Source organism: Mauremys mutica, chromosome 3, assembly GCF_020497125.1.
Source record: "Mauremys mutica isolate MM-2020 ecotype Southern chromosome 3, ASM2049712v1, whole genome shotgun sequence".
In the NCBI taxonomy this organism is placed as follows: domain Eukaryota; kingdom Metazoa; phylum Chordata; order Testudines; family Geoemydidae; genus Mauremys; species Mauremys mutica.
In genome coordinates this window covers 156,854,147-156,879,289 of record NC_059074.1, presented here as the reverse complement: position 1 = coordinate 156,879,289, position 25,143 = coordinate 156,854,147, and the positions used below count along the sequence as shown (strand labels likewise).

General features: G+C 54.1%; 1 protein-coding gene across 1 annotated transcript in view; it reads right to left on the bottom strand.

Annotated features, from left to right (window-relative positions):
• ITPKB (inositol-trisphosphate 3-kinase B) overlaps positions 1-25,143 on the bottom strand; it is a 119,356-nt gene that overhangs the window by 4,174 nt on the left and 90,039 nt on the right. The window contains exons 5-7 of the mRNA XM_045009474.1: positions 22,635-22,839; positions 4,132-4,233; positions 2,739-2,810 (exon numbers count right to left, since the gene is read on the bottom strand). Of these exons, the coding sequence (XP_044865409.1) occupies positions 2,739-2,810; positions 4,132-4,233; positions 22,635-22,839 (379 nt within the window). The remainder of the gene's footprint in view (positions 1-2,738; positions 2,811-4,131; positions 4,234-22,634; positions 22,840-25,143) is intronic.

The window sequence follows — 25,143 nt, the reverse complement described above, 5'->3', positions numbered from 1 at the left end:
AGGCCACTTTAAATGAGACCATCCACTCAGGAATTCATGTGCCTTCACTTACGCCCATTAACGTCATACTTGCATTTGATTTGTCTTAATTTTGGGGAGTCCCTGCATAGCCAAGCCCTTTGCACCAGCATTTAGAATAAGGCTCTCCACAGCCCAAGTTCTTTATGGATGATCAGTGCCTGGAATTAAGCTACACTCGCTGGGTCTGTATCCTATGATATACAAACACCGCCTCAGCAATTGTGCTTAAGTTCTTGAATATAAGTTATGTATGGACAAAATGTCCCCTCCCTGACTGATGCTTCATCTAGTAACACTTAGAAAAGAGACTGGGGTAGGTTTCACCAAGGCTTGTAGCCTCTGTGAGTCTATCCGGATAGGTTACAGGACAGTAGGGTAACAGACCTCCCTTCTGTGAGCTGCTGCCACTACTACAACAGGCTGTTTCACATTCTGATAAGCCTTTGGACAATTAAATCCTGTCTGTCCTCAGCGTGTGTACGTGCACCTCTCCCACTGCATCCAACAGGAGTTTGGGAGGGCATCCGTGTATAGAATTTGGCTGTATGTTACTTTAAGAAAGTCTGCCTGAAGAAGGTATTCCTGCTGCAGCTTCCCCTCCTGGGGGAATCCCTACCAGACCAGCCAAGGAGGAGGTGGAACAGAGCTCACACAAACTCATGCAGAGGAAGGGCCCCCTCTGCACTTCTCCTTCCTTTAATGCCTGGCCTTATTTACAGTTTGGCTAGGTGCTGAATATCCACAGAGCTCACTGACTCCAGTGGGAGCTGTGGGTGCTCAGCACCTCTGAAGAGCCTGTGATATTTGCTTCCCCTACTGGGCCAAGACAGCCCAGTATGCGGATTTTCAGATCCCACTGCCTGGTCTGCCTAAGGTATTCCCCAAGGTTCTGACCCAGTGCTGGGTTTGAGTCTGTTTTTACATCAATACTGTGTTTCAGCTGTGCACATGGACGCCAGGATCACATTTCATAATCCTCACTGCATAGTTTTGCCTCACATAGCTTCTGCTTCCCCAGTTAAAAAAGAATTCAGTGGGTGCAGAGGCCTCAATTCAGGAAAACACTCAAGTAAGCTTCCCAAACAGAAACATTTTACAGAGTCAGGGCCATAATAATGTGTCTCCCATAAGTGCAGCAGTTTGATGGACTCTATATTGACTTGCACTATTGCTATTCATGGTAGCAACGGCTAGCGCAACCCCTACAGGAGCAGCGAAAGTGGGCACCTTCAGCTAGCCCCTCGAGTAAGAGACAGGAAACACAGACGAGACTTGGAAGTTAGCAGAGAAAGACTCAGCCAATTGTAGGAAGCCGTTCTTGAACCACAAAAGGGACTGAAGAGCAATTTGTTAGCTAGAAAGGATCCTAACAGGAGAAATTAAACTAACAAGACCATCTGATCCAGACTGGTCAGAAGATGTTCCCTATTAATCACCAGTTCAAGACAGCATTGGGGAGTGGGGGGAGTGCTGGAGCCTAGCACGTCCCCTGAAGCAATCCCCAGGAAAGAACAGTGATGCAGCTCTAGAAGAATTCAACCAATGTCAGCATTTCAAACAGAAGTGCTACCACGTTTGAAGCATCACCCATTTTAGGTCTGCCTATAGAAAAAAAGTTTTTAAATGGAAGCACGTAGAGTTTGCACAAGTAGTTATGAATTTACATTTGTGAGGAGGCTTTCTCCCCTCAGTGCATTGGCGCTTTCCCAGAGACAGACGGGTCTGGGAATGAATGCACATCAGCAGCACTCCTTTCCACTCTCATAGCCTCCCTTTGCCCTGAAGGACCAGTTTCGCTTTAAAGAAGCTATTCCTGCTTCAGTCTCATCTCTTTCATAACTGGGTTCTGAAAAAGCCCATGGAAAATGCTGACTTTTCAATATTTATTTTAGTCCCAAACCAGACTGAAAAGTTGTTATTTTGAAGTTTCCTGTGAAATGGAAATTCCAAGATTTCCATTTGGAAACGTCAAAAGGTTTTGTTTCAACATTGGCTAAAAAACAAACAAACAAACAAAAACTGACATTGCTGCAATCTAAATATTTAATTTTGGTTTGTTGAACTGACCCAAAACTCTTTGTTTCAAGTAATTTAAACATTTCAATTGCCCTGAGACTTGTGATTCAGGTGCAAAAATGCGTAGGGAAAAATATGGAAACTATTTTCTGACAGAAAATCATTCTGACAGAAGACCCCGACCAGCTCTCACCAGCAAGCTCTATAAGTGCTCTTTTGAGATACTCTCCCAGCATCCTTTCAGGCATCTGGAACTGTGTTTAAATAACTCATGATGCTGGAAGCCAACCATTATCTGGAATTTGCACTTACGTAGACTTTAGCACAGAGATATCATATTATATTTTCTATGATAGAATAGCCAGGAATATTCCTGAAGTCACATATAAGCATAAAGATTCTGAACAAACATTTAAACATGAGCTCCTGGACTAATAAAAATTGATGGTCATACAATTTAAAGGTAGCTTTCACTTAGTGTCAGATGTGACAAGGTCACATCAAAGTCGTAGGTCCTATGATCTCCCTGCAGGTATTAAGCAGACAAATCTATGAAAAATACACATTTGAGAATAAACTCAAGTTTTAGAAATGTATGAGTTCTAACACTGACAATATCCCTTTCTTGGACAGAAGCTACACAGTACCCATAGAGACAGATCTAGCTAAGCATCGTCTCAAGAGAGAAAGGCAAGTTCTACCTCGTGGCATTTAAAGAATGGCGATGTTTCCAGGGTGTCATGGATCCCCTTCAACCGATTAAGGTAACCGTTCTGGAATGATAAAGAAAATAAGCTATAAGTACTACTACAAGTTTAAGTCTTTTCAAGCAAGTCAGTAGTAAGACCTAGTAACATGGTGAATTTCTGGAATTCTTCAAAGTCCCCTTGCTAATCACACCAATGTTCCTGGTCTAATCCAAAAAGCAGGCTAAATTATAAATATTCTAATACATACAGTACTGGCGAACCATGCTGCCAGCCCCTCTTCTAAGAGGAGTCAAAACAACTGCTCAAACTCTGTCTCTGGTGGGAGGCTGCAGAGGGGTGAACTTCAGGAGGTTAGCAGTTTGACTGATCAGATTCACCTCTCATTAGCCCTAGCCTTAAACAGTGTCAAAGTGGTTTGAAAGAACTTCAAGTCCGCCTGCGTACATAGGAGCAATTTGGCCAAACCAGAGCTGGGCAGCGTCATTCACAGAACCAAGAATAAACCCCAGTTAGCTAATGTCAAAGTAAACAGGCAGGTTTGAAGTCGGCAGCGCTAAGAGCCAGGCCATTTAGAGTTATTTGCTAATAGGCTTCATATGGTAGGGCCTAAAATGGAGCTAGTTTATCAAATTGTATATTTCACCCAGTCTATGTAAAACATTTACAGCTAAACAGCTAGTTCACCTAGCAACACGCAGCAGCACCATTTGGTATATGCAGGATACATGGGTTTGCAGCACTCAGGCCCAGGAGAGGGACGGCTACAGACAAGATGGTCCCCTCCCCAACGCCGCTGGATGGCAAGGACACTGGGCACCCTTATAGCCTGCCTTATGAGGCAGCTCACAGTATAGGAAGGAAATCTTCTCCAGCCAAGCAGCCAGAGATCAGAAGTAAGAAACAAATGGAAAGGTCCGGCCTTTCTTCACCAGCCCCAGCCACTACTGATGGGAGCTTGTTCCTCACATCCCATGCCTGCAGCCTCTTCTCCATCTCTACAGCAGACTTCCCCTCCCCTCGTTTAGCCGACCCGCCTACCCTTCCGCGTCTGTCCTCCAGCAGTGGATGATTTCGTAACCCTACTAGCTGCCTGATATAATCAGGCTGCCTAGTGCAAAGTCTGAGTGTTGCCATTACAGCTAACAGCGTGTTCTCTCCTAGCCTCTGCCTACCCCTGCACCTTCTCCAGGCTAGGAAGTGGTCTCTACTTTGCCCTTCTGGTGCTATTTTCCAATGGGCTCGGCACAGCAGCGGCAAGGTTAATTCTGTGGTCCTTGGCATTAGGCAATACATCACCAAGGCAAAAGCCTAGAGGAGGAAGGAGTCTACTCTCGCACCTGGCAGGCATTTTGGCAATGTCGTCCTAATGCAACTGCTGACTCACCAGAATGTTACGGTTTCCTTTAGTGAATTCTCTGAAGGCCTCTGTGACCTGTTCCTTTGTTCTTGTCTTCTTGAAATCCCGGTTCACTGAGCCATCTTCTTTCTTAAAAAGGGAGACAGAAACCCAGACACATTGTCATGAGAGCGGGCAGTTAGAGGAGGTGACTTGTGTTTGAAACACTGCTGGGCATGTTATGAACCAGAGTGCAGACTGGCCTCCTTGAGGGCAAGGGGACAGGTAGTCAAGATTCAAGTAAGTGCCATGACATAATAATAAATATTACCTACTCTTCCATAGCGCTTTTCAGCTCAAAGTGCTTTACAGAGGGAGGTAAATATCATTATCCCTATTTTACAGATGAGAAAATAGAGGCACTGAGAAGTCACCCAGCAGGGCCAAAGCCAAGATTTGAACTCAGGTCTCCCAAATCCCAGTCTAGTACTCTATTCTGTAGGGCACAATAGTCCTCTGCTTAGGCAGGGTCAGATGTAGTGACTGTTTGCCTTACTGAAGAGGTCAGCAGACATACTGACCTGCTGTTCAGCTCTTGCAGCCAGCCCATTATTTAATAAGGAATCTGAGCAGCAGCTCCCCAGTGTCACAGAGACTTACTGTACTATTGGGTTATCCGGGAGAGGGGGCGGGCGGAAGCCCGCCCCATGCTAACGGATCCTCCCCCCAGCCCAAGGGGAGGATCTACAGGGCCACGGAAACCCACTAAGTGCGGGGGACAACGAATAAAAGAACAGGGACAGGAGTGAGGTCAAAGGGTCATAAGGAGGGAGCCTGATGGGGACACCGAGCAGAGAACCCCGGACAGCGCCCACTGCTCCTCGAAGGCGTCAAGGGAGCCAGCGGACGCCGCCCAGAGGAACTCTGCCCGGAGACGTGAGCGGACGAGGGACCGGAAACAAGCCCCACAGTCGCAGGAGTCTCCGTCGGCCAACCTCCTCTCCCTGGTCGCGTGGATGGCTTTTTTTGCCAGGGCGAGGAGGAGGTTGACCAGGAGGTCCCGCGACTTTGTGGGGCCACGGATAGGGAGTGCATGGATAAGGAGGTGAGGGGAAAAGTGCAGCCAGAAACGTAACAGAATGTCGGTGAGGAGCCGGTATAGGGGCTGCAACCTGGCGCACTCTAGGTAAGCATGCGCCAGGGTCTCCCTCACGCCGCAGAAGGGGCAGGTGTCCGGGACAGGGGTGAACCGCGCCAAGTACACGCCCGTGCTCACGGCCCCGTGAAGGAGCCGCCAGCTGATATCCCCGGCGGGCCTCGGGACCAGGGTGGAGTACAGGCTGGCCCACCGGGGCTCCTCACCCTCCACAGGTGGCAAGAGGTCCCGCCACTTGGTGTCGGGGCGGGACACGAGGGCGAGGAAGTGGACGGTATGGAGCACGAGCGCGTAGAGTTGTTTCCTTGGCGCGGTTTGGAAATGGACCGGCTGCAGATCGTGCAGCCGGCTGGCGGAGAAGGGGCGGGGGGGCCGGTCGGGTCCACGGGGCAGGGGCCCGATGAAGAGGTCCGGAGGGCTCGGGGTGGAGGGTGGGCGGGGCGTGCCCTCGCGCAGGACCCGGTCGAGGTAAGCCCGAGCAGCGGGCGGCAAAGCGGCCTTCACCTCCTGTAGTACGAGCCGGGGAGTACAAGGTCTGGAGAGCCCCATCCGCCGAGCGAGCGTCAGGGGATCCAGCCAGTCTCCCCGGTCGTAGTCCAGGAGGTCTCCGACCCTGGTGGCTTCTGCCAGGACCAACCTCTGGCGCACCGCGGGGGACTCCGCCACCTGCACACGGAGCTGAGGGTTGTGTAGCAGGGGCTCCGCGAGGAGGTCTGCCCCCTCGGTGGCCGCCACGGACCTGGTCGCAGAGAACAGCTTCCAGGTCCGGAGGAGGTCCTGGTAGAAGACCGGCAGCCCGGAGAGGTCTCGCGGAAGGCCCCTCGGGTCGAGATAAAGGAGCTGCCGGTCGTATCGGAGCCCTCGGAAGCGGCGCAGGAAGGCGTGCGCCAGGGCTCTCCATGCCGGACTACCCGCACCATAAAGGAGCCTCTGCAGTGCCTGGAGGCGGAAGACGTGGACCTGAGTGCGGAGGCACTTCAGGCCCTGCCCTCCCTCCTCCAGGGGCAGGTGGAGTACCCCTGCAGGGACCCAGTGCAGTCCTGGCCAAAAGAACTCCAGCACCACCCGCCGGAGGTCGGTCAGGAACACCGGGGCCGGGACCAGGGTGTTGAGCCGGTACCAGAGCATGGACAGGACCAGTTGATTGAGCACCAGTGCCCTCCCTCGGAGGGAAAGGCACCGGAGGAGTCCTGTCCATTTCCGGAGCCGCTCCGCCACCCTGCCCTGCAAACCGTGCCAGTTCTCCGGCGGAGAGGGATGCGTGGCAGAAAGGTAAACGCCGAGATAGAGCAGCGGACCCGCGCTCCACCGGATGGCCTGAAGCGCGGGTGGGAGGGAGCTCGCCTGCCACCCGTCCCCTACCACCAAGCCAGAGCTCTTGACCCAGTTGACCCGGGCGGAGGAGGCCGCCGAGTACACGGCCTGGCAGGCCTCCACCCGCGCCAAGTCGCCCGGGTCCTGGACCACGAGGAGCACATCGTCGGCGTACGCCGACAGGACCAGCCGCAGCTCCGGCTCCCGAAGCACCAACCCCGTCAACCTCCTGCGGAGGAGACAGAGGAAGGGCTCGATCGCCAGGGCGTACAGCTGGCCCGAGAGGGGGCACCCCTGCCGCACTCCCCGCCCGAAGCTGACCGGCTCGGTCAGGGTCCAGTTGAGCCTGACCAGACACTCTGCGGAGGCGTACAGCACCTGGAGAAAACCCACAAACTGGGACCCGAAGCCTAACGCCTGCAGAGTGCCCAGGAGATACCCGTGGTCCACCCTGTCGAACGCCTTCTCCTGATCCAGGGACAGGAGGGCGAACGACAGACCATCCCTGCACCCAAGCTCCAAGAGATCCCGGACCAGATACAGGTTATCGAAGATGGTACGGCCCGGGACGGTGTAGGTCTGGTCTGGGTGGATCACGTCCTCCAGCACGGACCCTAGCCGAATCGAAATGGCCTTCGCGATAATTTTATAGTCCGTACTGAGGAGCGAGATGGGACGCCAATTCCGTAAATCGCGGAGGTCCCCCCTCTTCGGCAATAAAGCGAGCACGGCTCGCCTGCACGAGAGAGGGAGGACCCCGCTCCGCAAGGACTCGGCCCAGACGGTGACTAGGTCCGGGCCGAGGACGTCCCAGAACACGCGGTAGAACTCCACGGTCAGCCCGTCCATGCCCGGGGATTTATTGGTGGGCATGCGACGGAGGGCTTCCGAGAACTCGGCCAGAGTGAGAGGCAGCTCTAGCCGGTCCCGGTCGCCCGCGCTGACCGTCGGGAGTCCGTCCCAGAGCACTTTGCAAGCGGCAGGATCGGTCGGATCCGGGGAGAAAAGGCGCGCGTAGAAGGTCCGGGCCCTCTCGCACATCTCCGCCGGATCCGTGAGGGGGGAGCCGTCCTCCGCCAGGAGGCAGGTGACGTGCTTCTTGGCCCCCCTCCGTTTCTCCAGGGCGTAGAAGAAGCGGGAGCCGCGATCCATCTCCCGAAGGAGGCGGATGCGGGATCGAACAAAGGCGCCCCGGGCCCGATGGTCTTCGAGGACCCGGAGCTCCTCCCGCTTCTCCCGGCACGCTCCGCAAAGGGATGGATCCTCGGGGCTGGCGGCCAGACGCCTCTCCAGCTCTAAGACCTCCCGCTCCAACTGCCCTATCGCCGCATCCCTCCGTCGGCTGGCGCCCCGGGTGTAGTCACGGCAGAAGAGCCGGGCGCGCACCTTCCCCACGTCCCACCACCGCCGCGCCGAGGGAAAGGCGCGCCGCTGCCCTCGCCAGGCCAGCCAGAACTCCCGGAAGGACGCCACGAAGCCCCCATCCTCCAGCAAGCTGTTGTTGAAGTGCCAATAGGCCGGCCCCGGCCTCTCCGCGTAGAGAGAGGCCGTCACAGTGACGAGGTGGTGGTCCGAAAAAGGGGCCGGCCGGATGCTGGAGGACTGGGCCCGTGAGAGATGGAACCGGGACAGATAGATGCGGTCCAACCGGGAGTGGCACGACCGATGGGCTTCCACCCGGACATAGGTGTACGTGGAGGCGTCGTCCGGGTGGTGGTCGCGCCAGACGTCCACCAGGGAGTGATGGGCGACGATCTCCCTGAGGACGTCCGCGGCGGCCGGGCTCTGCTCGGTTCCCGACCGGTCCCGCTCCTCGAGGACGGTGTTAAAGTCCCCGCCCAGGACCAGGCACTCGCGAGGATCCAGGGAGCCGAGGAAGGCGGACGCCTGCCGATAGAACTGCAGCCGCTCCGGGGCAAATGCCGGGGCATAGATGTTGATGAGGTTGACCACAAGCCCCGCCATGCGGACCCGGAGGTGCAGCAGGCGGCCCGGCACAGCCTCGGCGACCCCCAGCACCTCTGGCCGTAGGTCGGGGGAGAACAGGGTAGCCACTCCAGCCTGATGGGTGGTGAGATGGCTGAAGTAGACCCCGTCCCCCCACTCCAGCCGCCAGTTAGCTTCGGCGGCCGGATCCGTGTGGGTCTCCTGCAGGAAAACCACGGAGTACCCCCCCTCCCGAAGGAAGGAGAGCACCTGGCTCCTGCGGAAACCCACCCTACAGCTCCGGGTGTTTAGTGTGGCAAAGGTGATGACTGCCATGAGGAGGGCTGGGGGGGATCTACGTCAGCAGGGGCGCTCACGGCTCCCGTTGGGCCGCGCAGCAAACTGTGGCCCACCCCGAAGGCGAGCAGGGAGTCACGGAAGCCGCGCGCCCGGTGGTAAGCCGCGACATTCCGCTTCCCGGTCCCCTTGCCCTCCCCTATGAGGGCCCGCGTGGCCAGGAGGAGCTGGTGGAAATCCCCCCAGCGCTGGAGAGCAAGCACGACCTTGTTGCGGGAGCCCCGGACGTCCTCCAGGAACTCCCGCAACTCCTCTCTCAGCACATGGGGGGGTGGGGCCTCTGGCGCAGCCCCGTGGCCGACTGGGACGGGCAAGCAAGGGGCGGACCTCGGCTCAGTGGGGGGCGGCGGAGGGAAGATTGCAGCCCCTAGTGGGTCGGGACTGTGAAATTCAAAGGCCGCTCCCTGGGAGTCATCCTCTGGGAAAGGGAAGGAGACAGCCCCAGGGGCGGCAGTAATATCATGGGAGGTGGAGGGGGCAGGGTTGGGGTCAGGAGCAGGGGTGGGAGGGAGAGAGACGGGACCCTGGGCCTCAGGAGCTGAGCCATTAGTAAGAGGCTCCTCGCGGCCAGGTAGGGGAGTTGGAGGGGAAGGGAGGGGGTCCCCAACGACACCGGGCTCAGGCTCAACGGCAGGCAGAGCAGCCTCGGCACGGGGAGATGTGGAACCCTCAGGGGGGCCCCCACCCGGGAAGGAACTCGATTGCTCCGCACCACCGAGGGACACCCCCGGTAGCCCATCGCCCTGCCACGAGGCACCGGCCGTCGCCTCAACAGGCTCGGCGGCCAGCAGCGGGGTGCTATCCGCAGCCGGGCAGGTCAAGGAGTCCAGGGGACCTGCGGAGGCGGGAGCGGACGTAGCAGGAGGGATGGTGGAGCAAGGGGAAGGGGGAGCTGGGGTGAGGTCGGCTAAGTCGAGGCCCGTTGGCAGAGGGTCGTCTTCCCCCGGGGTGACCGGGGTCAGACCCAGGGCCTCGATCTCCGCGAAGATGGAGGGGAGCTCACCTCCCACCACCCCCGGGTCCTCCCCACACGCACCCGAGGCGACGCTCGCCTCGGGTATTGCGGGGGGCGCTGGTGGCAAGGGGACAGGAGGGGCTGCATCGGAGGCCTCCGCAAGAAGGGACTGCGGAGGAGGGATGGTGGTACCCTCCGGCGCTGCCACGTCTGCCCTAGCCGTCATCGGCGGATGGGTTGTCCCCGTGGGCATGGCGGAAGGCTCGGTGCCTGCGGCCCCCGTCTGGTCTTACAGGGGGCTTCCGCCTCAGGTGGCACGGGCGGAGCCCGAGCCTTCCGCTTACCCCGCTTACACCCACCGGGTCCAGCCCTCCATGGCATCGCCTGCGGGCTGGTCAACAGGGATCGGGTCGGGGGGTAGGGAAGACAGTTTGGGGGCTGGGAGAGGCACTGGTGGAACAACAGGAGGGAGGGAGGAGTCCCCCTGGGGAGAGCCCCCTCCCATGCCCGGCAGTACCCCTGCCGCACCCTCCTCCACAGGCCCCGCCAGAGTGCAGGCAGCGGAGGCGGGGCTCTCCCGCTCATCTGGGCGCTCCGGGGAATGCACCCCTGAGGCCCGAGCGGGAGCAGTGACGGACCGAGGGGGAGGAGGGGCGGCTCTGGGTACCGGGCGGTCAGGGGCACCGGCGATGGCGGGGCCGGCACCCTGCCGGGGCTCGGGGGTCCCGAGAACTCCTCCGAGCCGGGCCAAGGGGCAGTCCCTCCGGACGTGCCCCGTCGCCCGGCAGAGGAAGCACCGGGCCTCCCCCGTCGAATAGTGCACCCGGTAATGGGCCCCCTGGTAGGGGACCAGGAAAGACCCCTCAAGCGCCTCTCCGCCACGCGCCGCCGGCGGCAGTTGAATCTGCACCTGCCGGCGGAACGAGAGAACGTGACGGAGGGCGGGGTCTTTGCAGCCCAAGGGGAGAGGGCTCACAATGGAAATGGGCTTCCCCAGGGTCGAGAGGGCGGGTAACAGGGCGGCATTGGGCAGGAAGGGAGGGACGGAGGTCAGGACGACACGGACCCCCAGGTCCTCCAACGGCTCCAGGGGGACGAACACGCCCCCCACCGCCAGGCCCTTCTCCACCGCCTCCTGTGCGGCGGCCTCCGAGGCAAGGAAGAAGACCACCTTGCCGTACATTTTGGAGGCCGCCACGATGGCCGTGGGCCCCACCACCCTCGCCAACGCCCGCACGTAGGTCTCCACGTGGGGCGAGGCGGGCACCAGGAGGCAACGGACGCCGTGCTTCCGGGTCAAGGTGGGGAAGGGGCCCCGGCCGCTGTAGATGGTAGCGGAGGCGGCGGTCGGGGGAGATGACGTAGCGGCGGGCAGGGGGGCCGCCGCCACCTGGGCGTACGCTCTGGGGGCCGAGGAAGGGACACCCGCAGAGCTGGTGGAGGGAACAGCGGGGAGGGACGCCGCGGCCGGTGGCGGGGCCGCGGCAGCGGGGGCAGGCTCCGCCATGGAGGGCTTCGTTTTCCTAGCGGGGCCCTTTCCCTTCTTTTTGCCCTGGCCCTTTCCGCCGGCTGGGGGGGCTCCCCCAGAGGCGGAAGGGGCGAGGGACGTGGCAGCAGCAGAGGGCACCCCGTCGGTCGCCGCTGCCGGCGCCTCAGCGGGAGTGGTGGCAGGTGGTCCGGCAGCGGCGGGTGAGGTCGAGACCGGGAGGCGTTTGGGGGGAGCAGGCGAGGGAGGGGGGGCAGACGTCGTCCCGGGAATCCCACCCGCCGCGCCCCCTGCCATGCTGAACGGGGAGGGAGGGCAAACACAGGAGAAAGGGGGGTGGGGGTAAGGGACAGGTCACCTACCCCTCCCTGCTAGGCTGTGGGCAGGGAGGATGGTGCCAACAATAGAGAGGGGGGGGGCAGATACGGGGACTATCAAGGACTTCGGGGGGGGGGGGGTAGTCACCGACAGAAGATCGAAAACCGGCTCCTCTAGCTGCACTAGGGGAGGGGAGGGGAAACAAGAGCAATGGGGGTGCAGTGCAAGAGGGGCAACTTAAACAAGGGAGAGGCACAAGCGCACTGATGGGGCTATGGGCGCACGAGGGGAGGGGCTAATCAGGGCGAGGGGCCGCGGAGGGAGGGGAGCAACCAGGCTGGGAGTGGGGCAGAGGGACTAAGGGGCTGGCTTCAGGGCTGGGGCAGGACAAACAAAGCTGCAAAGGGAGACGGGCAGGGCAGGCAAACAAACTGAAGCTGGGCGGGGCGGGGGAGGGGGGGCCACAAGGGGCAAACGGGGCAGGCAACAAGGGGCAAAGCTAGGGGGCCTGTTGCAGAGGGGCAGGGGGGAGTCCGGGGAAGGGGGGGGGGTGCGTGCACCCACAAGCGCTTGTGCAAAGTCAATGGCTGGCTGGCTGCTGCTGGAGGCCCAAACGGTGGCAATAGGGCGCGGCAGGCCAGGCAAGCAGCTGAGTCCCAGAGGCAGGAACCGAGGCAGATGGTAGGGGGCCAGCAGGGGTGGTGGAGGGGGCAGCGGTGGTGGTGGGGGTTGGGGGGGACACAGATGGACCAGGGGGCAGGCTCAACGCCCCACCCCCTGTGTCCCCACAAACACAGTCTAAACCCCCACCACTAGAGCACAGTCAAAGAGTTACTCAGTTTTTAAGGCCCCCTCCACAGTGGTCTTCAGATTCCTGTGCACTTCCCAGCAGCCGGTGGTCTTCTCAATCCTCCTCCAGGCTCCAGCAGCTCCCCGGGACAAACACAGCTCCAGCAGCAGCAGCAGCCTCTCCTCCTCCAGCAGCCCCGGTGGCCAGGCAGGAAGGACCCCCTCAGGTGGTAGCTGTAGTGGTGGTGGGGTCCTGGCTTCTCCCTCCAGAGGTGGGGGAGTGGGGGCTGGCCAACAAGGCCCCCCCCCACCCCTCACTCACCCACTCAGCAGCAGTTGTAGCAGGAGCAGCAGTCCTGGGAAGAAGCACTCCAGCCAGCAGCAGCAGCCCAGGAAAGGAGAAGGAGCTCCAGCCAGCAAGGCAGCCAGAGAAGGGGGGGCACTCCAGCCAGCAGGGCAGCCCAAGCAGGCAGAGCGCTCCCTGTAGCAGGGTGGACCCTGCTCCTGCTGAGAAGGGGTTTAAAAAGTGGCCTGACAGGGCTTGAGAGCGGTGACTCTCAAGGCTGAGCTGATTAGGGAAGTGGCTGTAGCTGGTGGCCACGCCCCAAACTGAGGAACAGGGCCTTATAAGAAGGCAGGGAAGCCAGGAGCCAGACCGTCTCTCTCTGGCTATAGAGAGAGATGGGCCTGGCTGCTTAGGAGCTGAGACAAGGTACCTAGGGTGAAGCAGGGCTGGGGACAGGCTAAGGAGCTCTGGCCTGGAAAGCCCCAGGCTGCGGCCTAGTAGAGGGCTAAGAGGTACTGGGGGTTGCAGGGGGCAACCTAGGGGTAGGCAAGGCAGCAGGTCCAAACCCCCTTTGCCGATGATGAGTACTGGATACTGCAGTCTGCCCCAGCAAACGGGGGCTAGATAGAGACTGGGCAGTAGCCACTACTGAGGTGAAGTGGGGATAGTGGGGTGGAGGTTCCCCAAGGAGGGGAGACCCTAAGAGAAAGGGGTTATTGCTGAGGGCAGCACCCCATGTAAGAGGGCACCGGGGTCCAGGGAGGGTCTCGGGGCCAATAGTAAACAGGTGGATCACTGGCCTGCAGCGGGCGCTCTGGATGCTGGAGAGAGCTAATTCCCCAGAGCAACCAGCAGGAGGTGCCGTGGGGGTGAGTCCGACCTGTTACACTTACCAAGGCCACTAATGACATAGGCAAGTTACTGTCCGGGGACCATAGCACTGACTAACCCCAAGTGCAGGTCCTAGAAGTAAGTACCACTCATTTTTTTGCTATGTAGCTCCCGATTTCCTTCTCCCTGCTTTCTCTGACCAGAATGTCTAATAGCCAGCGGCTACCTCCTATTGTATTCTTGCTTCAAGAAGAAGCAAGCATAAAAGTCATGCTAGAAAACATCTGAAGATGGAGGGAAGGGAAAGGTAGACATTTCCCAGAAGGGGACACAAAAATCCCTGGGTAGCCAGTCTGATTTGAAACACTAGGGCAGCTTTTGGGTGGGAAGGCATAATGCAGGCTGCAGCAGCTCACCCACAGGCCCTGGGGAATACCTGCTTTACTCCCTACTGAAAACCACAAAAAATGGTGGGTCTGCAGGAGACCAGGGTCCCCAGCCCATTGATAATGGCCAAGAGTCATAAAAGACACCTGCCTGTCAGCTGTTTATGATCACCTCTGTGTTCAAGGACTGATACGTACAATGTAAAAACTCAGCAAGCTGTGTACACTCTTCCCTCCTGCCCCAGCTGAGCAGCATGGCTACCTGAACATCTCACCTGCTCAGGCTGCACCCAGTCTAGCCCTAGAAGGGACCCAGATGGACTGGCCCGCTTTCATCTGCTCCTGCTCAGCAGAGGAAATAGCCACATGGCTCAAGGCCAGATTCCCATCACTTGGCAGCAAGCGGTACTTCGCTCCAGGAAGGGTCCCCTTGAAGTCAGCTACTCCGCACAAGCAAGGATGTTAGAATCTGCCCTGGAAAGATTTCTTTAAGTGTCATTGTCAGACAAAGGTCCACACTGGAGGCTTGTGACCTATGTAGGTTGACCATGGATTGAAGAGTCAGGTCAGGTCTATCATTAAATAACTTCTCTCCTCCCAAAAGCCACAGAGCAGGCAATAAAAGGAGTTGCAAGGAAAAAAAAGGTATCAGAGGGGTAGCTGTCTTAGTCTGGATCTGTAAAAGCAGCAAAGAATCCTGTGGCACCTTGTAGACTAACAGATGTTTTAGAGCATGAGCTTTCGTGGGTGAATACCCACTTAGTCACTTGCATCCGACGAAGTGGGTATTCACCCACGAAAACTCATGCTCTAAAAAGTCTGTTAGTCTATAAGGTGCCACTGGATTCTTTGCTGCTTTTAAGAAAAAAAAAAGACACAGTAGTCATGAATATGCATCTCCAGCTTTTACCCTTGACCTAAACAAAGTCCGATGTAGTGAAGAGGTAAGTGTTTTTCCTTAAATTTCTCACCATTGCTATGAATGGTGCAGCTCCACAGTGGTAGGAGGTAGACAGATTGCCAGCATGTTTCTCATTCGGTCATCTAGGCCTGTTCTAAGTGAGGTGGCTGTGGGGCACCCAAGGCTGAGCTAGTCTATTGAGATTATGCAATCCTCATCACTGAAGGCTTTTAAGAACAGGTTGGACAAGCACCTTTGAGGGATGGTCTCAATATACTAGGTTCTGCCTCCATGCAGGGGGCTGACTAGATGGCCTCTCGAGGTCCCTTCCAGCCATACATTTCTGTTATTCTATCAATAGCAATGGTGGGAAATTTGAAGAGAAAAGGTTTATGCAGACACAGCCCAAGAGCAACATAAATACATCCCAGGATTAGAGTTAGCCCATGGTTAAGTGCTCCATTTAATGGAGCTCTGTGCACAGCACGACAGAAATAGCAAGAAGCCTCTGCTCCAAGGAGCTTACAGGCTACCAGGCAGCACAGATACATGCAGTGCCAGTCTGACAGCAAGGCAATTGTCAGATGTCAGGCACCAATAGTGAATCAGCACAATACCCTTGCATGTCTGCATCAGCTGTGGGATTACAGCACACTTCCCGGTAGAACTTTGTCCCCAAAAGGCTCTCTTCTCCTATTATTCTGTTCCCAAAGGTCTTAGGGAAGGAAGTATGCAAACAACTGGAAGTTAAAAAATTGGGGTTCCATTCCTACTCTTCTACAGACTTTCTATGGGATCTTTGCCAAGTCTCTTAACCTAACTCTACTTCCGTCCCTTAGCTACAAAATGGGGATGAAGAGTCTCACAAACAAATTAAGAAAGTTACTGTGATGCTAAGTCACTTTGAGAGCCTCAGATGCTCTATAAATGAAGAGCATAGATCAGGTTCTTTCATTGTTTGTCCAGATTCTATAAACCACTGGGTAATCAGAATTCCCTTTGGGACCCGCACTTCCTGGCTGTAGAGGCTAGTTTTAAGGTGTGTCCTATACACACAGCTTTGTTTCCATAGTCTAGTGCTCCATGAAGGATGACTTGTTTGCCCACAAAGGATGGGAGCCGGAAAGACATCCTGTTATGCTGGGGAAGATGAAGTAAGAATGAAGAACTGGATCAGAGGATGAGGGAAGGAACAGAGTACAATGAATATCCTGTCCTGTAGCTTTAGACATCCTTATAAAGCCTTCCCGGGGCGTTCCAAGTAACCAACTGAGCACCATTCCCAAAGAAATGGAAGGTGAAATATGTATGTGTACAATGCATGAATTGTGGGGGTGAGCAGACTGATCATGTAAATCAGTGTGCCAAATTTAGTCAGTAAATGATATGCAAATGTAACCCAAGAGTATGCACATTATGTAAACTGACTTAAGCAATACTAAAACCTACAACTAAAGATGATGAACAATCTTGCTTGCTAAAGTATGCTCAGTGGAGTGGATCTGTGGGATGTTACACCTGTGCAGGAAAACTGCTGTTTGTGTGAGTGCAATTGGGAGCCATTTATAATGCATAAAGTCCTAAGTGCTTTGGGACATGACAGCCTGAGATCATCTCAGGGCCTGTGCACCGTTGCAGGTGGCCAAGATCAGAGAAGCTGTGCTGACAGAATGTGTGCTCTCAGAGAGTGGGGAAGTACCTTCAGAGGAGGTTTGCTTGCTCAGGAACTTAATCTCTCTTGTTGTCCAGAGGGAGAGTTCCCTGGCTGCTGAGCATCAGTCATCAGTCATATGGAAACCTCCCCCGACCCTTGGAGATGACAGATACCAACCTGGAGAAGGGCTATCACACTAGTTTCACATGTAAACTGCAATACAGCCTTGCACAAAGCATTCAAGAAAGGAAGTATATGGTTATGAGTGGAGTCTTACGTGGGGCTATAAATAAATGAAAGAGTGGATGGGCTTTGAGATAAGGCATTAGCTCAGTTTCAGGAAAGCCAGCTAGAATATTTATAATGCTGCTCCTATAATTATTCCCCTCTTGAAGTTTTCCCTGAGCTGCCAGGCAGTGCTGTGGTGTTTTCCATAGGCTTGACATTTACAGGTGTTCTAGCCCCAGGGAGTTAATCTTTACAAAGAAGAAATGTAGGGCTGGTTGATGGGCCATAGCAACTGGGCTTTCCCTGCCACCACCACCCCCACTTTAGCACCAGTTTTAGCCTATGGTAACTTTAGCATCAAGGCTAACTTGTTTCTTCTGTGGAATTCTAGAACTTGCAGTCAGCAAGATCAGGTCACCAGGTTCTTTCTTGAAGGGTGTTTGGGTGGGATTTTCAGGAGCCTAAGGAAATTAAGTCAATGGAGTTTGTGTGACTATATAAATGTGTAGACATCAGTACAGCAGTGCACTATGCAGGGCATATACTTCTGAGAGTGACTGATGCCTCAGGGTAGTTTTAACTACCAGTAGAAATGGGATCCATCTTGAGTTTGACCCTGGTTATTTTGATAAAATCTGGCATTCACAGCCTTTTCAATGCAGGAAAGCACCACTGTCCCCATTGTCCAGACAGAGAGATGCAGAGTGGGTAAGTGACTTACTCACGGTCACCCAGCAAGCTGGGGACGGAGCTAGGAATGGGAGAGGAACTGGATTCCCAAGTCCCAGTCTTGCAGTCTGCCTACTAGACTCCATTGCCCTCCTCTTGGAACTTGATACATTCACTAAGGGCTAGTCTACACTTACCTGCCGGGTCGACGCGGTGAGTTCGACTTCTCGGAGTTCGAACTATCGCGTCTAATCTAGACGCGATAGTTCAAACTCCATGCGCGCTCCGGTCGACTCCGGTACTCCACCACTGCAAACGGCGGTGGCGGAGTCAACCTTGGGGCCACGGACTTCGATCCCGCGGCGTCTGGACGGGTAAGTAGTTCGAACTAGGGTACTTTGAGTTCAGCTACGCTATTCACGTAGCTGAACTTGCGTACCCTAGTTCGACCCCCGCCCTTAGTGTAGACCTGCCCTAAGGCTCTCTTCATGCAAGTCTCTTGCTCCACCCCACAACACTTTGCCTATCGGTACTTGTAGCACAAGATCCTCTGTATCGAGATCTCCACTACAGACAACTTACAGGGTAGATTACTCCAGACAATCCTGTTTTTCCAGGAAGATGTCCATAGCGAGAAAGTAGGGAAGGAAAAACCAAGAACCGTCTCTCAATAAAACTTTCCTAAATTTCCCCTTGAGGCTTCAATAGCAGCTTCAAGATACTGAATGCCTGTTCTCAGCAGGGGATGCTTATCCAGCTATGAAGCAAGCAAAGTAATACAATTCAGCAACATTTGCTCTGTGTAAAAACTTCAACTTATAGGCAGGGGGAAAGATCTATGCCAGTAACCAAAGTGAATGTCAGTTCTCTAGATTGGGGGTGGGAGGAATCTAGGAACTGAGGGATTTAAGGAGAATTACAGTAATTAGAGGCAAAAGACTCAATTAGATGAGTCCATCCCCTTGCGGTATCCCTATATATAATCCTTTAGACCAAGCATGCAGCCCAGAAAACTATCAACAGATAAATACACTCAATCTTAGCACGAGGACAGAGAGAAGCAACAGACGAATCACCATATGCAAGATTTAGTCCTAACTGATCCAGCTACTTTTTAGTTTTAGTTTCATAAAGTGCACCAGCCAAACAGTGACCGTTACAGCAATGGAAATGGGTGAAGGGTTGTTCAGATTAAGGGCTGATATAGGGAACTGTCTGACTGGGTGGAGGGAGCAAAGAGGAGGGGATTTAGTGGTGTTTTGAAGAGGGCTCAGAAAGTCAGTGAAATGGGACAGTTATCAGTAAGGTGTCAGTTAAGAATCAGCCTCTAATAGAACTGGAGGGGAAGGGGAAAACTGAGCAGTGGTCAGAACTGGTGGAACAGATGAGGGAGTGTGGATTATGGCCAGACGACAAAGGTTTTTTAAGGGGAAGGTAGCCACTGGTGGAGGCCTCTCAGGAAGGCGGCTATGTTGCAGCACACCAACCATGCTGAAAAAAATGATTATTCTTACTTTAGCCCCTTTCAGCAAGTCCCTGAGTGACACAGACAGATACAAATGCAATACCACCCGCTAGTCATGAATCTTGTTGCATCGATTCAACCTCAGAAAGGTCTCCTCTTCTCACAATGAGATCGCCTTCATTGCTCAGCGTTTGTCCAAGGAAAAACATTTGCTAGGAGCATGGGTTGAAGTGGTCCAGTGACAGCAGTTCAGTAAGAAGGTGCTTTTCAATGGGGCACTGTCTTTGCACCAGAATGTATGCTTGCATTTAGCCCCGCACTTTCCAAGTCTCTCAACCTTGTGGTTGCGAAGCCTTCCCTAATGTAAATGGACGCAGTGACGCCTGCCCAGTTATGCAGACAGCCTGAAACAGCAGCTGTGAGAATGTTCAGGAGCGGCGCCAGGGTTTTTGGCGCCCTAGGCGCAGGGCTGGCTCTACCCATTTCACCGCCGGTCCCGCGGCTCTGGTGGACCTGCCGCAGGCGTTCCTGCCCGCAGGCTCCACCGGAGCCGTGGGACCAGCGGACCCTCCGCAGGCACGCCTGTGGGAGGTCCACTGGAGCCGCCTGCCGCCCTCCCGACAAAATGTCACCCCCGCCAAATCCTGGCTCCCTAGGCGACTGCCTAGGTCGCCTAAATGGAAGCGCCGGCCCTGAGAATGTTGACTGAGTTTTAAATCCAATGACTAATGACAATACAAATAATCTCTACGTCAGCCATTTCCCCGCTGATCAAAGAGTGTTAGGAAATGGGGCTGTTATTAGGACGATCTCCACAGAGTACTGAAGGAGCAGCTGGGGTGTGGATGTCAGTTGCAGCGAGTGCCACTACTCATTTTAACCACCACTTACCACTTGTTTTAACCTCAGCTTGTTTTAATCAATCTGACCACTTGTTAGTGGAGCTGAACTCTTAATCCCTTCTGCCCTTCTCCCCAGTTCAAAGCAGGGTTTCCTTCATTTTAATTCAGTTCTACCGCTATTTGATGTTTATCTCTAGTAAAGGGTTTGAAAGCGCCTAAGACCCATTAACTTGCCATGAGACTTAGGCTTCTAAGGCCTGATCTACACCTAAAAATGTGATCAATCTAGCTACATCGCTAAAGGCTGTGAAAAATTTTGTGCCCTGTGCCAAGCAGTTAGGGTGACATAACTCCCACTGTTGAATTCTTCCATTAGCCTAGCTACCACCTTTTTGGAGAGGTGGATTACCTACATTGATTACCAACCCCTTCTGTTGAGGTAGGACACATCTACACTACGGTGCTACAGTGGCACAGCTGCAGTGCTATAGCTGTGTCGCAGTAGTGTGGACATACCCTCAGTCACTTAGGGCTTGTCTTCACTGCAAAATTGTAACTTGTTCCCCATTCACACATACTAACCCTTCACTTGAGTGTGGTGCTTGTAAATCAAGTTGGTTGGCCCATAAGGGGGCTCAGGCTGCAGCTCGAGTAAGCAGAACTCATTAGTTGCTAAAACGACCATCCTGTAGTGTGGCTGAAGGCTAGTTCCACTCATGTGCCACTAGTCCTCCAATGCCTTCCCATAATTCCTCTCCTCTAACCACCAGTCCTCATGAAGGGACAGACAAGTTCCTCCACAATTCTCTGGGAGCTAATTCATAGAGTGGCTCTGCTTACTGCAGTGCCAAGGACCGTGAGACAGCCCCCAGAATTCTTAGACCCTCTCACGAGTGAGTGCAGCACCCGAGTGGACAAAGCAGCTTGCATGCTATTTTGCAGTGTGGCTGCTCTCACTCAAGCTAGGCTAAAATTGAGAGAAGTAACTCAAGCACAGATAACCTAAATTAATTCTGCAGTGAAGACACGTCCTTCAGCACTTTTGCAAGAGTTACCCATCATGTTTAAAGAGACAGAGCATCTCATTACGTGGGAGAGGAATCTCCATAGCCCCTGATCATGATCATGCCTTGATACTGCAATCGGAGATGGGCACAAACTAAAACCCACATTCTGGTTTGGATCAAGATTTCAGCTCAGAACTTTAGCATGACAATTCCAGACACCAAAACAGACACCCTGAGCTTTGGTAAAGTTCAGATCCATACAGGCTTTTGCTTCTCTTCATTATAGAGAATGGCTCATGTACTAGAAAGATTGGATCATGTTTTTGTCTGTTCCTCCCCACCCCTCTCCCCCAATCTACTATAGTTTTAATTTCATAGATGCAATTAGGATCACAGCCTCTGCACTCTGAGAAGTGCTGCAAAGTCAGTTAGACAGGCTGCCTCTAGAGGGCAGCTTTAAACTGCTAGGATGTTACACAGCAACTATTAGTCTAGGGCAGAGGTGGGCAAACTGGCAGCCCGCGGGACCCTCCTGCCCCAGGAGGTTAGCCCCCGGCCCCTCCCCCGCTGTTCCCCCTTCCCCGCAGCCTCAGCTCGCCCCGCTGCTGGCGCAATGCTCTGGGTAGCGGGGCTGGGAGCTTCTGGGGCAGCGCAGCTGCAGAGCCCGGCCTGACCTGGTGCTCTGTGCTGCATGGTGCGTGGCTGTAGCGCCACCAGCCACCGGTGCTCCAGGCAGCGTGGTAAGAGGGCAGGGAGCAGGGGGGGTTGGATAGAGGGCAGGGGAGTTCAGGGTGGTGGTCAGGGGGCGGGGGTGTGGATAGGGGTTGGGGCGGTCAGAGAGCGGGGAGCAGGGGGGTTGAATGGGGGGCAGGGGTCCAGGGGTGGCAGTCAGGAAGGAGGGGGGGTTGGATAGGACGGCAGGGGGCAGTCAGGGCCAGGGGTTCCAGGGGCAGTCAGGGGACAGGGAGCAGGGGAGGGGTGGATGGGGCAGGGTCCCGGGGGTGGGCTGTCAGGGGGCGAGAAATGGGGGAAGGCGGGCCACGCCCTCCTCCCCTAACCAGCCCCCCCATACAATTTCCAAAACCCGATGCGGCCCTCAGGCCAAAAAGTTTGCCCGCCCCTGGTCTAGGGCCTGGTCTACACTTACAAGTTGGGTCCGCATAACTACAGCACTCAGGGGTGTGAAAAATCCCCACTCCTGAATGCCGTAGCTAAGCCGAATTAAGCCCTAGCATAGACACGGCTATGGCGATGGAAGAATTCTTCTGTCAATCTAGCTACTGCTATTCGGGGAGGTAGATTACCAACATCGATGGAAAAAATCTCTTCCATCACTATAGGAAGGGTCTATGCTACAGCGCTCCCGTGGCAAAGCTACATGGCCTAGCTTTTCAGTAGTTAGAGTTCCTAGCCCTCGAGTGCCACCCGGGACAGTGGCACTCAGTGAAACATGAGTAAAATGGGCAGAGTTTTTACAGAGGACTTATTTGTCAGGCAGACTTTTCCCAGTTTACTTGTGCCTTTATCACAACATTTCACTCCTCTCTTATACAGCCAGATCTTGAGAGATTGGAAGGGGAAGGGGCAGAAACAAATTCTGCTTTGAATTTTCAGGTCACGGAGTTGGATCCCAATTTTTTTTTGAAATTTCTCTAAAGTTTGGAAGGGGCTCAGTTCTCTGTTATTTGGGCAAGTTAGGACCCAAAGCAAAAGTTTAGTCAAAGTTTGCCTGCTGTTTTGGGTGGAAAGAGCAGTTTTCCAAGGCTCTCCCTCAGAAGCCATAAGGTGGCACAGGACATCTTGAAATGCCATGAGCCTGGCTCAGAGAGATCGTTCTGCGTGCACATTTCATCAAGTTTGGCTACAGAAACTTCATGCTACTCCCAGGTTGCGGGAAATTAATACTTCTCCCAGGTTGGTTTTCCCATGAACCCTGCCAGTGACCAGTGTAATGACATAGAGACGGGTCAAGCAACCTCACCTTTATCCCCTCGATTCTGAATCCCAGTGTTGCTGTAGAACTAATGGTCTCCCTCCACTGCATATATCGGGGCTTGGTTACTGCATGCAGGGCATTCTCCTCCTCGGTCGGGGCACTGGGATCTACTTCAATCATCTTCTGATACATGTCCTTCCGCAGGCTTGGTTTCTTTCTGGCCTTTGTTAGCTCTTCTTCCAAATACGTTCTGCAAAGGAGGTGGAAAGATTATTAGCAGTTCATGAGTGCAGTACGGTTCCAATGTATTATGGTCACTGTCTGAACATGTTAATAGCACTGAGGAGGGATGGCACTCCTTACCAAGGGACTGATCCCCCAATATAGTCCGTAACAGGAAGTCCAAGTGCCTTCAATTCCCACTGACTTCACTTGGAAGTGAGGGCACGCAAGGTCCTCACAGGACTAAGACCTAAAGAGGCAGTGTCGTACGGGCAATTTCCAAAGAACAAGAACCCCCAACACCTGGGGTTGCAATAAATATGTATACAGGCCGCCCATGCCCAGGAGCCTCAGGCCACGTAACCTATGAACAGGTGTTACAAATAAAAACTCAACATTAGCAACCTGAGACGCGGTACAGGAAAAGTCCATCAGCTACCTTCAGTTACACCAAGAAAGGAGATACAGAAGGCAAATGCAGCATGCACAGAAAAGCTTTTTTATTTCCAACCCACCTGCCATCATTCAGAGCTCAGCCCACAGACAGACATTACAATTCAGGCGCAACCCCAAAGTGGTCCAATTCATAACATGTTCCAAGGGCTGGCTCAGTAGGAGCTGCTCTGTCATTTGCAGAGGGGGCCAAGAGAAACACAAGACACTTGTACTCCTGTAGTGCCTAGAGGCTACAGTCAGAATCAGAGCCCTGCTGTATCAGGAACTGCATAGTTAGCAATGGTCCTTACCCCAGAAAGCATGTACCTGGGATAACAGAAGATATCCAGGGAGTAACTGCCTATAGAGAAATGTGAAGACGTTAACCTACATAAAGACTTGTTTAACCGATCCTGCACAGTTTAGTACCCCAAGCTTCCACCCTATTGCAAATACTTCAGACATTCTGAATTTACTCAGGATTCAAAATTAATATGGCTAAAATCAGATTAGTTTCCCTGCTCTGCCTATCCTTGGGGCCCCACAGTTCCCTCCTGACAGGTGCGACTGGGCTCTGAAGACCTAGGCAGGCCGGTAACACCTCTGTCAGATCTATTCCAACACAGCTACCCTCCTCTCACTGCGAAATATCTAACAGGACTCTGGGACATTAGATGATGTCATCTCCTGATCAATAGGTAGAGTTGACATAACAGAGAGGTGACTCTATGGGGATTTGCTGAAGCAAGTCAAAGATATCAGAGAAACAGATGACCAAGTTCGGTCCTGGACAAAAACTGGATAAGCTTAGGATGCCGCTGATGTGGTATTTAAGAGATGTAGGTTTTCTCCACCAACTGACCTGTCCTGCGAGGTAGTAAGCACCTCTCCTGCACAGTGCAATGTCCAAATCCTGCCATGTCTTCCCCTCCCTCATTCCAAAGATCAGCCTTCAGCTAAAACTGTCTGGGCCCTCACCACTCCGGTTACTGTAACCTCTTCTGTGGCCCCCACCCACAACATCCCCTCCAGCCCATACAGAAATGCAGCCAGTGAGATCATTTTCCAAGACCACTGATCTGGCCACTGCACAACTGCATGAGGTTTTTGCAATCACGTTCAAGGCCCTACCTAACTTCCACTCAAGCCTCAGATCCTTAACGTGCACCAAATCAGTGTCATCAACAAGAAGGGGGAGGTTTTCTCTCTCACTCAACCCTTCTCCTCTGGAACAAGTTAGGAGCAGATTACTCAAGGTTTGTCTTGGATAACTAGTTTGAAATGCTGAGCAAACCTAAACAAGGAGTTATTCTCCCGAGCTAAATGAAGCTTTCAAAATGTGCTATGTCAACTGACCATGTACCATGGAAACTGGCACAATTCAAAAAGCGAGGGAGAAAAGTTGCTACATCCCAACACTTGACTGTTAACAGCATCTGATGTTCCCTTTGAGAATCAGCTGACATGCTCTGACTTTTCTTGAAGTCTGTCTTGTTCTTTTTGGTACATGACCCTGCCCCCTCACCGCACACCACGGTGTGCTGCAGCAAACAGGGTATTAAACAGGATGTTTTCACACAGAGCTGTTTTGAGATAGCTTAGTTCGTCTGGCGTTAGTCTGTTTCAGTTGGACTATCAAGGAGGCACAACCTTGTTCCCACTCCTGTAAAGTACAGAGCAGAGTGAAGAGATGTAACTTTGAACAGGTCTGTACGATTCATAATGGAAAACAATGAGACAAGTGGGTGGGGCTGGAGTGTGTGTTCCTCCATTGGACATACATGTCCTTTTCCATAGATTTTATTGTTCTGGGTCCCATTTATCTGAAATCCTGTTCTCTGAACAGACATGCAGAATGTTTATTACCCTTGCTGTGGATTTTGGCCAGTCATCTCAC